The 16,129-nt window shown below is 45.4% G+C and overlaps 1 protein-coding gene across 2 annotated transcripts in view; it reads left to right on the plus strand.

Annotated features, from left to right (window-relative positions):
• RIMS4 (regulating synaptic membrane exocytosis 4) overlaps positions 1-16,129 on the plus strand; it is a 101,388-nt gene that overhangs the window by 75,192 nt on the left and 10,067 nt on the right. Inside the window, exons 3-6 of one of the 2 annotated variants that reach the window (XR_016444497.1) lie at positions 12,046-12,158; positions 12,801-12,902; positions 13,144-13,283; positions 15,521-15,792. Coding sequence is in view for 1 of the 2 variants with exons in the window: in XM_090065168.1 (XP_089921294.1) it covers positions 12,046-12,158; positions 12,801-12,902; positions 13,144-13,283 (355 nt within the window). In the remaining variant the exon portion in view is untranslated. The remainder of the gene's footprint in view (positions 1-12,045; positions 12,159-12,800; positions 12,903-13,143; positions 13,284-15,520; positions 15,793-16,129) is intronic. The other variant, XM_090065168.1, reaches the window with a different exon arrangement.

The raw sequence follows: 16,129 nt of genomic DNA on the forward strand, positions 1-16,129 counted from the left end.
TTGCTTGTTTTTGCTGCCAACCACTGGGATGATTAGGTTGCAGAAAGCTAAGGTGATTTTTCTCATCTTAGTAGAGCTTAGCAGGTGGCAAGTAGTTGAACGCGTAGAAAAGTGTTTCTGTAAAATATGAATAAATTATCAAGCCTGTCCAGCAAAAAGCCCTCTTTTTGTTTGGCATGGTTTCTGTATAGAGTACTCCTCATACTCCCCATTCCGAGAACAAGATATTCCCAGACAATATTGGAGACTGACTTAATGATATGATATGGACTTGTCTCTTACATGTCCGAAAAATGGACGTTAAATCAATGATGCGGGTTTTTTTGTTTTTTAATTGTTCCTTTTTTGCATAAGACTATATTGTACTTGGGAACAGCAATGACAAATAATCAGCAGGCAATTCTGACAGAAATCATTAAACTAGTGGCAGCCTTTAGACTGAAAGATACTTGTTTTTGGCTGATTTGCTATGAAGTGAGAACAGGTAGAGTAAAAGGGAAGAAGAGTTTATACTGATGTGAGTGATGATAAAATGTCCTTTTCAGTGGTGGGTGGGGAAAGAGTCAGAACTTTCTTCTTGGTCAGAACCACCGCTGCTGTCGGCCTTCATATAAGGATTGCTAGAGCATCTCACCGTATCGAAGTGACGTTGGCTTTGAATGTAGTAAATTAGTCTATAAGATAATATCACAAGCTACGTTCCCAGATAACTCCAGGCCATCTCCTTTCAGTGCATGCTCTCATCATTCAGTATCCAGCACAAAGTGACTTGTGAAGGTTATACCTCAAATGAAATAGATGCCCTAATTTTCTCACCAGCTTGTCCTGGCAAGAGATAATCATTGCTTTATACTCTGATTCTTTCTTTAAAAGGAAATACATTCCTGTCTGCCCAGGTGATGGGAGGTTAGTACAGCTCAGTCTGCAGAAAACTCTGAAACTCAGCAGTTGATGACTAATAAAGGCAAAGGGAAGCACTCTGTAATATCTGATGAAATTGGCAAGCCTAATATAAATTTACATTATTTTATAATAATATAATCTTATTTGCTGGATCTTCTTTTTCAAGTTTAGACAAGTGTGCCTGTGAGAAGATCCCCTTTGAACATTTGATTTCCAAAGGATTAATAATCATAACACTCATGCCAAGGAACTGGCAAAAATTAGTTGCTCATTGAGGGTAGTATTCTCACATCATTGCAGCAGACTTGCATTCAGTATTATTAAAAATACTTTGGGATGATCCCATAAGAATTTGCTTAATAACATGGTTTAAGCCAGACAACCTCTTGCACAGGTTTTACTGGATGGTATTTTTAGCGCTATTTGCTGCTTGTGACAAAAAGCTGTACATTAGAACTTAAAATACAAATAAAGTATTCTGCATTACTGAGAAGTAGGCAGAACATCATCTTACAAGAAGTGTTGCAGGAAGTACTGGAGTAGTTGGGGAGATAGCTGAAAATCAACATTGAAGTGCAGTGGCAGATCTGATTGGAAAGGAGGAGCAGGCCAGAAATAGCAAAGAATATTACATTACAATGACTGGAGACTCATTGCTTTTAAACACTGTTGTGATGGGGGTTTATAGAAAATTTTAAATATATGAAGTGGTGTTATCTAGTGAAGAAATAGTATTCAAGCTACCTTTCTGACAGGCACACAATAATTGTCTGGCCACATTCCAAATGCTGTAACCTAGTGGTACTTTCAAACTTGTATAATAATACTGGACCCAGTACTGATATCTAAACAAAGACATTTTGCATCCTGTGAAGCTGACAGATATTTATTTACCTGGCCATTAAATTACTTAGAATTAGAAGAGCTGGTTCATGGAATACCGTAATGACCAGTTTTAATACATACAATGTTCCAGCTTCCTGGTGACTGAGATGCAGGGTGGAATCACTGAAATCCTTTTTCAAACCTCAGACAAAGAGTGACAAAGTAGCATGATCACTTTTGAGGATGACTTTTCTCCTTTCCCTAGGCCAAAGGATGCATATTCTGCTGTCCATTGCTATTGAAGACAGAAGGATAAGGCTGTTGTAACTGAAACTATGAAGAAAAGGTTTATTAACTCAACTGTAAACTAGTATAAATTGAATGTATTCTGTTTTGTAGCCATATTCAGTCAACGTGCTTATCACTGACAATTGACATATTAAGGAAAAGAGGGAGGCAGGCTGTCTCTTGAGAAATATTATATATGGAGAAGATAAGTTTCTGAGCCCCAGCACCATTGTGTCTCAAACTAGGGCCATAAGGGTTATTTATTACATATACTTACCATACACAACATAAATGCATGCTTTTTTAGAAATTCTCTGCAGTCAGTGAGAAATATTAATATCCAAAGCCGCTATGGAAAACACATTCTGTATTTTCTCCAAGTAATATTTTACTTGCATTTAAGGTTTCAAGTTGATAGCAAGATATGTGTCAATAAATTCTGGAAAAGTGCCGAATAAAATTCCATCTGAAACTAGCCTGTTTCAGAATATGCCAAAAGATGACTGCCTATAATCTGAATAGTTCAGAAGTTGTCTCCTCAACTAGCTTATCTATCATTTGTACCAGATTCCCTGACCTTCCACAGCATCACTCTAACTGTGTGGTGCTCTGACTTCATGGTTCCACTAGTTTGAGGCCAGTGGAGGATGATGAAGAAGTGGACCTCAGGCCTGCTCTTTTACTCCCATCTCTTGATTTAAGATCAGGCCAGCTCTTCTGGCTCTTCAGAGCTCACTTAATCAGTTACCATCATTTGAGTTAATTTTTTTAAATCATTTTAAACTAAGTAAGTGATGAATGGGGGCTAAATGGGAACAGATTCCATGTCCTGGAAGCCCTAATTATATGGGATGGTGTACCTCCTTTTCCACCATTGGACAAAGTCCAAGTATAAGGATACATTGCCTTTATGGAATACCCCACTGGTTCCCTGGTTATAATGGTTCTCCATTTCAGCCCAGGGCACGGGAAACCTAGTCAGGATATGTTGCACTATAGCTCTTCTGTGCTTGGCATAGCTGCAAGAATAAGGCCATTACAAGCTGGTGCAATTCACAGCACCCCTCAGGTTGCTCTAAGTCATGCTGGGGGCTGAGCAAGCCTCTGACAAAGGAAATAATTAGGGAGGCTCCAGTGTGTTATACTCAGTCAGTGTGTAACAAATTAGGGGCACTTATGCAAGGGGTGGAAAGAAAGAGCCAGGATATATGATCTGCAAGGTCTCTGCAAGATAAAAACCGCTGGCACTTGCGCTAACATAATGACAGCACCTGGCACACAAGATCCCAGAAGTGTTTTTAAAATAGATTTGAAAAGAGGTCACAAACTCCACATGGACAAGAAGAGAAATTAATGATACGTTTTCCCTAAAAGTGGCTGTCCTGGGATGCATTCAGCATACTAATGCATAACACACCATAGATGGAGGAAAGGAAAATAAAAACAGAGTCACATGTATAAGGCATCCCATGCTGCAGATTTTCTTCAAGCCACTTTTTATTGAAGCTGGTACTAAGTCATTCAGACCACTCTTATTCCTCAAACCAGCTTCCAAAAAGCAGTTCAGGATGATCTGAATATATTTGATGGGCCTAGCAAAGAAAGTTTTGCCTTTTGACCAACTTCTGCTTGTCAGGGAAGGGCACAAACAGGCTGTGCAAAACTTGTGAACATTGAGGCAAAGAGGGGGAGATTCGGACTCCATCAGTGACTGACAGAAATTTGTGGACCATATTTAAACTGTGCTAAAGAGGGCAGACATCAGCTGCCCTCATCTTTGGTATAGGAATGTAGTCTGCAAAGACTGTTGCAAGTATTTCCATATTCAGGTAGATCCTTGCCTGTGTGAGATGTGTTATTACAGCCCTGAGTGGCATACACAGTTAGTAGAACTGCATATACAAATCATGAGCACTTCTGTGTGCACACACATTACTACAAAAATAACTCATTTGCACATGCACTTACTCCATTTGCTAAGCCAGTAACAGCAATTAAATGCACATGCATTTTATACCTAACTTCTTTGCAGATCTGTCTACGAAGATGCTAATGGCATTATAGGAACATGGAACATTGTGCTTTAAGTAGCATGCTCTCAACCTGTGTCCATACGAACCTGTCTAGTGGGTGCTCCGGTAGCTGTAATGACAGCTGTTTACTGTAACAGGGAATGAGATTTAGCTGTCTTGGGGTTTGTCTATATTGCAGTCACAGTGACATCAGTCTGGCCATAGAGCCCTGCAATTTGATGTTGGCTAATTTTCCTTGCTTTTCCAGAGGTTTTGTAGTTTGCACTAAGCTTTGTGCCATTATGTGTCTGCTGTCAATGCCTGAGCTAGCTAATGTAAAGTGAGCTCAGTTTTGTCTCCGCAACAGTGAGATCACTACAGTATAGACTTACTTTAGATCAGTGGGGGCTCAGTTTACTGGCAGGCATGCCATAAAGTAAGGGCTGCTCCCTCCCTAAGTGCTAATCCAGTCCCCCTCTCCTCCTCAGCCAGTTACTCTGTTCTCTCCTCCCTGCTCTATCTGCCGCTGTGCTCCCTACTAGGCCTGTGCAAAGCAGCTAGTATTTGCTTTGGATTTGGCGGATTTGGGGGACAGTGATTTGATTTGGTGATTCGAATCGCTGTCCTGATTCAATTCAGCCAAATCTAATTCGGAGGTTCGGCTGCTGCTAAATCTCTGAATCAGCCAGGCCAGGCCCCTCTCCCAGCCCAGCAAAGGCTGCCCCACCTGCCCCCACTTCCAGCACTTGGGGGAAAAAAAAGCCCCAGCTCAGCAGGTGCTGCCAGGCAGGGGGTGATCCCCACTGCCCCGCGCCATGTGGGGGCTGCATCAGGAGTGGGGCTTTTCTTGGCTTCTTTTTCTTAAAGGGCCAGAGCCCCAGCAGGTGATGCAGCCATGGAGGGGGCCAGGGGAGCAGAGGGCAGGGGTTGAGGGGGCTCATGCAGAGCTCCCCATGCAGCATGGGGCAGTGGAGGGCAGCGGGAATCGCCCCCGTGTCCAGCAGCACCCGGTGAGCACTGGGGCTTTTTTTTTTTTTTAAAGTATGGAGCTGGGGCAGGTGGGGGCAGCCATGGGGGGCTGTGGGAATGGGCAGGGGTCGGGGGGGGTTGGCAGGGGTCCCCCCATGGTCCCCTCCCCCAGCCCCCCTCTCCCGCCCCTAGTACTTACCAGCTCAGAGTGGCTGTAGCTCCCTGCTGCAGCCACCAGGGACTGCGCAAATCATCAAAACTCTCCAAATCTGTGCCAAAACTTCGGAGAGCTTTGAATCAATTTGGACCTTTAAATTGGTCCCCTGATTTGATTCGGATTCAGAGATTCAGCCACCGGATTGGGCCGAATCTCCTCCTAATTGAATTGCCACTCAAAGCCTCACACAGCCCTACTCCCTGCCAGATCTCCTGTGTCACACAAAGGGACTGTGCATGCCACTTGTGGGCTGTGCTGCAGGTTGGCCACCCCTGCCTCTGACTTGCTGCTGACTTACTGTTAAACATACCAAATGGTAGAGGTTTGTGTTGAAGACCCCAGCGTCAATGCTGACTAATATTCCTGATGTTTTTCTACATGTAGCCTTGGTTTGCTCTGGTTCTTCTCCCTTCTCTTGAAGACTGTTGCAGCCAATAGTTCTGTAAGTCCTTGAGCAGGACTGCACACGGGGCACCCCCATCAGTACAGCACAGCTCAACAGCCGCCCAGCAGGTGCTGCTTCCCAGGCCTGATGGTGTACCTACCTGTGAGCTGGTGAAGGAATCAAGTTCCATTTACTCCAATCTCATTAAAATGCACTCATAACCAAAGGGGCCAGTTCAGGGTGGGAGTAAAAAGCCATGGAAGGGGTAAAGCATCCCCCTTTTGTGTCACAGGACTGGAATGCAGCTTCATCTCTTGTATTGTTCATCCAAAAAGCAGTCTGTCTTTTCCAGTCTTGTGAAAATGCTGACAAATGTCACCTGTTAATCTTTTTTATATACCATTCCTTGTCAGGAAGAGCAGGTACTGTGGCAACACCTCCATTCTTCCTGGCCCCAGGGACCTCACTCATTATAGCAGCACAGTTTTGAGTCAGTTGAGAAATGCGGCCTCCCTTACTTCTAACAGCTGTTTTTAGCAGTTTCTTCACTTGTTGGGCTGAGCAGCAAAGAAAAAATCAACACATTATTTGGCTATGGACAAACAAGGTATTTTCATGTATCTAAATTCAGAGGGGATTTTCATGCAGTGAGTGATACCTGAATTTTGAATATCAAATGGAAACAAAAGAATCCTGATGGGTCCATTTTATAAATAGTATGACAATAGAGCTGGAGCTGCTGCCTCCCAAGAAAATGGAATGATGAGCTAACCATGCCCTGTTCTGCGTGAAGCCCACAGGCCAAGAAAGGGAGAGGTTGCAACATGTGTAGAGGATATGGAAGGGAAGGTGACTTTAAGACTCCATATATGCACTGTGCTGGATTTGAGAGGAGAAAAGTGATGCCAGAACTGCGGCCTATTCAGCAATGGGATCATAAAGCTGTTTCAGGATCATTCCTGTCTGTGTGAAAACCATCTGGTGGCTGTAGCCCAAGATGGAGCCTCTTCTTTCATGTGAAGCTGACCCATTTGTGAACCTGTGTTCCTGCCAATGCTCCCAATGTGTAATAATTCAGTTGGGGAAACTATAGCTGGATCAAGGGCAGGGGGAGAGAAACAGCCGGATTTTGTCAAACAACTGGCAGAAAAATCATCTGCCAAGTGCACTGTGTACTGTGAGGCAGCAAATAAGAGGGAGAGAGAACTGTGAGGAACAATGAGCCTGAATTTTAAAGACCTGATTGATGTCTTGAGCTGTCTGCCTGCAATTGTGTCTGCTCTCAGGGTTAGAAGGAGGAACCAAGTGAAACAAAGCATTTTTAAAATGCTCCATCCTCCAGCTTTTTAGAATGATGCTGCAAGGCAGCCCTGCCACACACTACAAAACAAACCTGGTACATATGAGCAAATGGAGATGGCTCCAGCTCTGTCGTGGTTCTTCAGTTCAGAACCTAAGTAGGTCACCCAGACCTCCTCTGTCTGAGGGTGCAGGCCTCCAGCTAAACCATTTTAATTTGCTTCACAACCCTAGATTTGAGAGCTCCAAGTGACCATTCTCCCCTGAGAGCACAGATGCTGCAATCCCACTGCTGTGTTTAGAATCTGTGCACAGTCTTCCCAGAAGCTGCAGTTCAAGTTGAATCCTGAGAAAGGAAGGGGTTTGTTCTTATTTATCTCAGCCTAATGTCTGGCATCATGTTGGGGTGTGTTTCTCTTCCAAATGCCAGCAAAGCTTCTCAAGTTACAATTTAAGCAACTGAGCTTCTACAGCTCAATGAGCTAACTTTTTGAAGTCCCTTACTTTAGCTGATACGGTTAATGGCTAGTTGCAGATCTTTTTTTCCTCGGGCTTGATAACTTTCCAGAGAGCTATATTTTCTCCTCTCCTCTCTCCACAGAGAAAGAGTGGCTGTTCGTGAGGTTTTGCGTTGCTTTCCCAATCGGGAGTGAGGTTTTTTGTCCCAAGATTATTAGCAACATCTAAATTGCAGTGTTCAGAAATCACTTGGAGCCAAGGAGGCTGACAGATGTCTGGTTCCTGCAGCATGTGTGTTTCAATAGCATGGCATAACATGAGCCTCTGCACAGCAAAACATAACCCGCAACCTCTCAGAGACTCTACTACTTCCCCCACAGAACAGAACAACACTTAGCAAGTCCTTGGTGAAGGTACTTGGTGAAGATACTCACCTGCAAGGGCTGAGTATAGTACCTTACTGCTGTGGATAGCCTTGTTGGCTTTAATGGTACTGTCCAGGGCCAGCAGAAAGATCTTGGGATCCCAGAACGCTCCAATAACTAATCAATTCGGTACTTCATAGGAGATAGGCAGAAATGCAGGCTCAGCCTCAGCCAGGAAGACAAAGGCTAGGGCAGTATGGCACTCAGACAGCTCCAGTTTAGGTAGGTGGGTTGGAGGCAGTGGCCACTGAGGGGGAGCAAGTAGTCTCTGGGCAGTGAGTGGAAAGCCTGCTAAAGATTCAGGCACTGCAGAGAAGGTAGCTTACATGGCAGGAGGTCCTGGATTACCCCTGAATATGAGAAACGACAGATAGAGAAGAGGCCTCTGGATCCTCCAGTTTCCGTAACACCAGAGGCTGATATATGTCTAGGCTGCTGACTGAGCCATGGCCAGTTTGGTGTTGGGAACCTCTCCCATTCCCACAAAACAGTCTATCATGCAGTTTATTCTCCTTGTCCCTACATGATCAGAATCATGGGCAGAACTTCGTCTCGCTGTGGGACTCCCAATCCTGAGTCCCTGTTCCTGTGGGTGTAACAGCTTCCATTTTACTGCCAGTAGCATTTACTGTGTCTGCACAGGACTGGACCCAACACAGATTTAGCCTATCCATGCTATTCTCTGCTCACCGCAGCACAAACCTGGAAAAGCGCTGCATCAGAGCAGAGCAGATTCTAGACTCCAGCAGACCTGGGAAAAGAAAGCCAGGGAATACTGTTGTAGCAGGCTTACCTTTTCGGAGCTTGGGTTGAGTCCCAGGACTGAAGGTCTGCTGTTTGATTGGTGGAGCCCAGCCATCAATCTGGAGGCAGCACAAGGGAAGCAATGCCCCGCCGTTTTCCGAAGGGAGGGGCAAGGAGCAGCCGGACCTGGATGGGAACTGCACCAGCCGGGTCCGGAGAACTATGGGGTGGAGCCCCTGGAGAGTATAAAAGGGGAGCATGCTCAGCAGGCTGGAGAAGAGATGCGGTGAGGGACTTAAGAAGAGTGCAGCGGTAAAAGCTGGGGAGCTCTTCCTCTGCGGGCACTGGGCCCAAGGCTCCTGAAGCCGCTACTGGAGGAGCAGCCTTGGGAGCGGTGTGAGACCACTTGGGCTATGGACAGTGCCCGGGGATGGTGCATGGAGATCTGGCCCTGGGAGCAGTGTGAGACCACTCAGGCCCATCATGGTGCACAGTTCAGTGCACAGAGTCCAGGCTTTGGGAGTCACAAGTGGCAGGTCGAGCCTGCAACCCCAGTGGGTGGCCGGGTATCAGGGTGCATGTTTCGGCACATGGAGCTAGGGCTCTGGGAGCTGTGATCAGTAGCTCGAGCCTGCAACCCCAGAGGGCTGGCAGGTCCCGTGGTGCACAGTGTGGCGCGTGGGCCCAGGCCCTGGGAGCTGCAGCAGGGAGGCTCAGGCCCATAACTCCGGCAAGCAGCCAGGCAGGGAGGCACGCAAGTGGCGCACGGAGAGCTGGCCCTGGGAGCAGCTCAAGTTAGCCTCAGCTCTGGGCCAGATAACCAGAGCCCTGCAGTGTGGCTCAGCATTAAACTAAAAGAGCCCTGGTGCCCCAAGCAGGGCCCGGGAAGGGGAAAGACCCCTGGTGTGAGGCTGGGGAACCGGAGCCAGTGAGGGCTCAGCTCCCATAGGAGCTCCCTGGGTGCCCAACGCGGGGCAAAGGGCCCAGAGGGAAAAACCCTCAACTCCAGGCCAGTGGCTCTAGGAGGCCTGAGATGGCGTGGGGACCCAGAGGCCAGATCGACAGCCCCCAGAGGAAGGACCGTGAGTTACCGGGAACCTGAGTCCCGCAGGAGAGGTGCTCCCGGGCAAGGGAACCTAGGGGGAGAAGACCTTATCCTATTTGAGGGACCAAGTGGTTGGATGTTTCCTATTCAGTACCTATTGTTATTGTTGGTGTTATAAATAGTTGGGTGTATTAATTCTGTATAATGGGCTCTGTAAAGATGTCTATTAGCTAACCCACTTGTGGTATAAACTTGCTGGATTGACCGTCCTGGGATCCACCCCTCTTCTGGGCCTGAGGCACAGGTACTTACCCCAATGCCCTCCCTAGGGCCGACTTCCTCCAGATAACAGACCTTTATATGTATATTTGTATTTATATCTGTAATTATATCCATCTTAAAGATTTAGATATATGTATGCTGTATGCATATATGTTGTAAATTGTATATAGTTAAGAACGTTGGGCTTGGCCTAACTCTATGGAGGAAAGAGGGATCCGCTCGAAATTCCTGCCTACCCGTCCCATCTGATTGAGACTAGGGCACACCCTTGGGTGTACACAGGTTACACTGTATTGACAGGAAGTGGCCGGAGTCCAGTAGTTGCAGTCTCCCAGGAGGGACGATGCACTTCATTCGGAAGGTGCCTTGCAGCTGAAGAGTCAGTGACACAAACTTCCACACACAATCCAAAATAACCACCAGTGCTCTCTGAAATTAGTGCTGATTATAGATCATGCCATTTTTGGCTTGTCTGAAAATATCACCAGGGACTGCTGTGCAAACCATGGATACGTGTTGAACACTCATAATTCAAGGAGACTCCGGGGGAGTGTCGCCCCTGTACAGAGACGTGACCCTCTCCTAGAGTCCTGCACACTCCTCAGCTCCCACTGGTCAACCATGCAAGCAGTGCTCTTTGAAAACCTGGCCACCCCATCCAGCACCTAAGGGACAGCTGACTGTCTGTGAGGTCAGAGATGCTCACTCAGTAACATGTGTACTACTACATGTATTGCAGTTACTGTGGTAGCACTCACTGTGGTTTGTTTGGGTAAGTTCTTATTCATAAGAAGAAAATACACTCCCAGTAGGCTGATGATTGCTTTGCAAATAGCTAATAAGAGGTGAAACAACTTAAAATTAACACCCTTTTAAGTGAATGGAAATTTTAAAAATCATCCTTCAAATGTAAATAGTTTACATGGGAAAAATCTTTGTGACTGACTAAACGATGAATGTAAGTGAAGTCCCTAGCCCTGAGTTACTGTCCCTTAGTTTCTTTTTTAACTTGATTTGTACTGATTTGAGACACAAGCATTTGTGAATTGTGGCCCTTACCACAGATTTGTAAGAAACTGATTTTAAGAAGCAGTGACCTGTATTGTGAAGCTGCTAAGGTATGTCCCTTTCAGGGATGTGTGAAAAAGTGCAAGAGATTCATAATTATCTGACATTCATGTGTAGAGAAGATTTCTTAAAGAAAAGCATAACCAGACTGGGACTCTATGGGATACAAATCAGGCCTTATCTACCAGGGCTCCATAGGCAACTGTGTCAGTGGTGCTGGCAGAAAGCCTGAGTGCAAAGACAACATACCAGCATAAGCCTTGATTTGTACCCATGCAGGTCACACTGGCTGGACTGATGTCCATGTTGTACGTTTTAGCCAGGGGCTAAAAACTGCAGGACAGCCTCAGGTGCCTTGCAAATAGATTCTGATCGCAAATCTGCCTTCTTTAGCAGCTCCATTTTTTTGCTGCAGTAATATATGGCCCACACTCCATCTGGGGTTTGAGGGCACCATCTGTGAGTTCTGTGCATGCATTTTTGGATTCAGGCTTCATTCTTGAGGTCATTTCAGATGCTTTTACTGAATAAAAACAGGATGGTGCATTTGATTAATGTTACAAAATGTACTTTTCTCACCACTCAGTAAAGTCCCTCTGCGTCAAAAAAAGTAATTGATTTGGGGTGGGTGTGCATGGGCTTGCACTTGCCATGACTTTTGCAAAATAAATGGAGAATTCAGTCATTTGGCCATGATTTTTTGGTATCTCCCACCCCCATCTTTACATTTAACCCACGCTCCAAAAGATGGACAATTACCAGGAAACAAATTGCAAGATGACCCAGAGGCTGTCCAAGTGTTAATGCTAATGAAGGGGTTGAAGGGGAGCCCCTGACCCTGAGAGAGAAGGGTGGGGTTTTTTGTCCCCTAGGTGCTTAATCATGGGAAAACAAATGTTGCAGTAATGGCATTGGCTAACTGCTCCAGCCTTAATAAGTTGCAGGAGAAGGGGACTTTAGATGGATCACATGTAGCTAGACTGCATGGAAACCAATGGGTTCTGAAAGTACAATGTCTATGTAGATAGCATCCTTTTTAGGTGTATAATAAAGCAGGCTGTTTAATCACAGGGTCATTTTAAAGCACTAAAATAATGAGTTGCCAAAATCAATTTCTCTTGCAGCCTGAATTTCAGTGGAGTCCATCTGGCATCTGCTGGGCAGTTTAGTGACTTCCTGGGGAGTATGGGTCCTGCACAATTTGTTGGTCGTCAGACCTTGGCCACCACCTCCATGGGTAAGCAACATAAAGGCATAAGTTAGTTTAAAATGAATACTGCATGTACTGTTTTCACAAGCTACCCCCTAATCTGCTCAGCACCTGCTCTTTTCTAAGTTAAATAAAATGTGCTTGGCTGTTAGGTTTTGGTGATTAGCGCCTTACTGTTTTACTGCTACATTAGCAATATCTTTCCTTATTCCTACAATGTCCTTCAAGTATGAAAGGCCTGACCTAGATTTACTGTGCATCCAGCCAGTGTATCCTGTGCATCTTCATAATTCTCCGATTCTCTGAAGCATGTAAACTCCCTAAGGATTTTTTTATGGTGCATCAAAATTCCATTTTCAAAAGCATGAATGTAATTCTAGGTGCCTCTGTTTTGGACAGATTAGAGGCTATATGTCACTTTGGAAACAATTAGCCTGACTGACTAGGGCTGTGACTGAAGGGCTGTAATTAGAGGCCACTTTTGCAAATGTGGGCTTGAATCACTGAGTTACTTCCGAGTAATGCAGGGGAAATCAGGCACTTGGACCTATATTTTTATTCTGATCATTGACAGAGGAGGATTTTTTAAGTAGTCTGTTAGCACTCAAACTTGTTAAAATGTCCCCTGTGTCTCTGATTCTGTCTAAATGTTTTTGGCTTGTTGTTCAGGGGATGTGGAAATTGGCTTGCAGGAGCGAAATGGACATCTAGAAGTGGATATCATACAGGCCCGAGGACTAACTCCAAAGCCTGGCTCCAAAACCCTTCCAGGTACGTGAGTGTTTTGGCCTGCTTGAAGTCACTGACAACCACCTGAACCCCTGCCTTCTGAGTTGCGGCTTAGTAGATAGAATAATGGTCCTGGCCTAGCAGATTTCTACTCTATACATTTCCTTGAAAATAAGATGGAATGAACAGTAAATTCTTTGGTTGCTGCAAGATGCTGTTTTCACAGTTGATAGCAGAGAAAGCCATATCTCGTCAAACCTGTGACCTCCTATTTTTCTTTCAGCTGCTTACATCAAGGCTTATCTATTAGAAAACGGAGTGTGCGTTGCCAAAAAGAAGACAAAAGTGGCTCGCAAATCATTAGACCCACTATACAATCAGGTGTTACTATTTGCCGAGAGCCCGCAAGGCAAAGTATTACAGGTAAGATGAGCAGTTCTGGGAACGACAAGAACCAGGTCTTCCCCTGTCTGCACTCGGCCACTGCCAGAATGTATTGAGTTTAAGGAATCAGAGTATTTGACAACAATGGGGAAAATATTTATGAATAGAAAACTTAGTAAGCCAAAACACTCAGTCTGAACTTGATTAACACAGTATGAATAAACCCCCCTACCATGTACAGCAGGGCACGTCTACATGAGATGTGTACTGCACAGTTGACTAATTAACTCCACAGGAAACATCTCAGCATCGACATGTGCACTCCTGTTAGGGCGCATGAAACCAATACATTCTGCAGCAGGGTAGCACGTGTAAATACAAGTACTATCCTGCTGCAGAGTTTTTTGTGTGCAGCAATGCACAGATAGATGCTGATCTGGCTGGCTGGGGCATAGGATGTTTCAGTGCTGGGGCTGCTTGCCGACTAGCCCTGCACTGAAGCACCCTCGTGCCCCAGCCAGCCCCTCCTGCAGTACGTTGAGCCTAGTCAAAGCAGCTCTGGGTTGGCAGGCTGACCCCCAGCAAAATGTGCTGTGGTAAAGGCATACATGCAGCTGCACTCCCAGGAGCTTCCTGGAAGCAATAAACTGCAGAGAAATAAGCTTTGCAGTTGATTGCTGCCCTCTAATGGCACATGTAGATGGACCCACAGAGAACTAATAGAATGATTATTTTTTCAGTTGCCCTCTGTAACTATAAACCCTGTTGTATAACACTGGCATTTGGTTCTACTAATAAAATATTCACTTTTTTCCATTGCCAGGTCTATAGTATATGAAAGAGTAGCATGCATGTGTGTAAGCTAAGGTTTATTTTCTTTGTTTATATAAATTAAGTTTGTAGAATCTGCCAGAACTATCTCCTGATCAAATGTCTTGTCTGCTTCCACATTTGTCTTTTACTGCCATATCCTTCCATCAATAAAATGCCCACTTTTAATATTTCAACAGCTTTTGGGGGAAGAAAATGGTTTTTATTGTCAGGTATCCTCTACTTGTATTACATGCAATCAATCCTGGCTAATGGTTTGCTGGAAACATTGCTGTGCTGGACTTCCAGTTTCTTCTGCTTATCTCCACTGAAGGGGAGAATACTGCTATCCAGTCAGATCCCAGATGTAAATGATCCTGGTTCATACTGGTTAGAAGGAGTTTTCCCTTTCAGATAGTATATGCAGGTATCTGCTGATTAATTAGCTAAGTAGGGATCTGATTTCCCAATTTTCCAGCCAAGTAAGGGCCATGCAAGAATATGTTAGCAAAGGAATGAGACCTGTATTTTGATTTGCGTGGGGTTGGGTCTGGTTTAGCCTCTTCTCCTGAGAATGGTTCACAGCTGGGCTGTCATGAACACTCTGCCCCTGGGTGAACCTAGCCCTGAGCTGCTTCATCTGCATTGCTCCCCTGCAACAGGGGTGTGGATTGGTCAGAGGTAGGAGTGAGGTAGCCAAACAAAGGCTACAGTAAGGATTTTTTTAATATAATCCAGGGAAAAAGGTTAGCCAGTGGAGATCAAAGTGGACCTGAATGTAGTGTGCTAACAACAGCCTCGTCTCACGTAAGACACTGCCTCCATGTGGCACAGTACTTAACTCCAGGTAGAAAGAGGCAATAGTCCAGCTGCTTCTGGGGGAGACCTTCTGGATGTACATAACATTGTCTATTCTGACCTGATCTCAGCTTCAGAAGTTCAGTTTGATTGTTGGCCTTTGCCTAGGTCAGAGTTGCCCTCCATAATGGTAAACCCTAGTTTATCCACACCCTGTGGGTGACTGGGTGTGTCACTCAATTAACCTAAGCTCCAGGTTCTGAATATCTGTGCTCAGTGCTGGTGGGTTCAGGGAAAATCACTGGGGAACCAGTAGCAAACCAAGAAAGCCACCGAAAATCTGTATTTGGAGATATTTCATGTGTAGCACTGTTAGCTATGTTGGGGGTAGGATTGTGGGAGTACTGTACTCTGAGCTAGGTGCTGCTCAGCAGGGGGGCCAGGCACATCCCCCAGTGGCGCTGCTGTACCCAGTCCCATTTACTTCAATAACTGTTTAAAACACCGTAATGCATCACTGCAGCTTATTCAAAGAGAATAAAAAGTGGGTTACACTCTGTACCTGCGTTCACCTCAGCCAAACCATTTGACTCCAGTGCTCAGCTCCCTGAGTAAAGCTTTGACTTTTAATCTGGCCTGTATTTTTTCCCTCCTCCTCATTGATACAGATAAAGCAGCAGCTTCAGCTTACACTGAGAGAAAGCTGCACTGTGCTGCTAACACAGGGAGTAGGGGAAGAGGAGGTTAAGAATTAGCCACAAGTCACCATTCACCTTCATCACCATCACCATGATGCTCATCCTCTCGTCTTCAGAACAAAGACCTCACTCTGAACTCACCTGTGTCTTGAGCCAAATAGGTCATGCACAGGTTCCCAATGTGTTTTCTGCTGATGCTGCTTGCTGTGCCTGTTTCACCCTCCATTGGTCTCCGTTGTGTTGTAAGTGTGATTCAGCTTTCACCTTGGCTTGTCTTACCATTTATTTCTGATTAGACCTTCCTCTTAGCATTCAAGCCTTCCTTCCCAGCATGTTACCCTTTCCATTCTTGTGATGCCACGTGCATCTTGTATCACTGTGCCAACTTGCCAAGGTTAAGCTTCTGCCTTGTCACCGGGTGAGTAACCATGTCTCATCACCATATGGCATGTTGCACACGATGCAGAAAACAAAGGCAGTGTTTGCTCTTCATGCTGCCTTTTAAGTCTCTGCAAGCCAGTGCCCCACCCCAGTTTTTCTGTTCAGTACAACCATTCTGTCTTCTCTCTGCAAGCCTCT

This window comes from Crocodylus siamensis, chromosome 10, assembly GCF_052110815.1.
Source record: "Crocodylus siamensis isolate JL-2025a chromosome 10, ASM5211081v1, whole genome shotgun sequence".
NCBI classification, from domain to species: domain Eukaryota; kingdom Metazoa; phylum Chordata; order Crocodylia; family Crocodylidae; genus Crocodylus; species Crocodylus siamensis.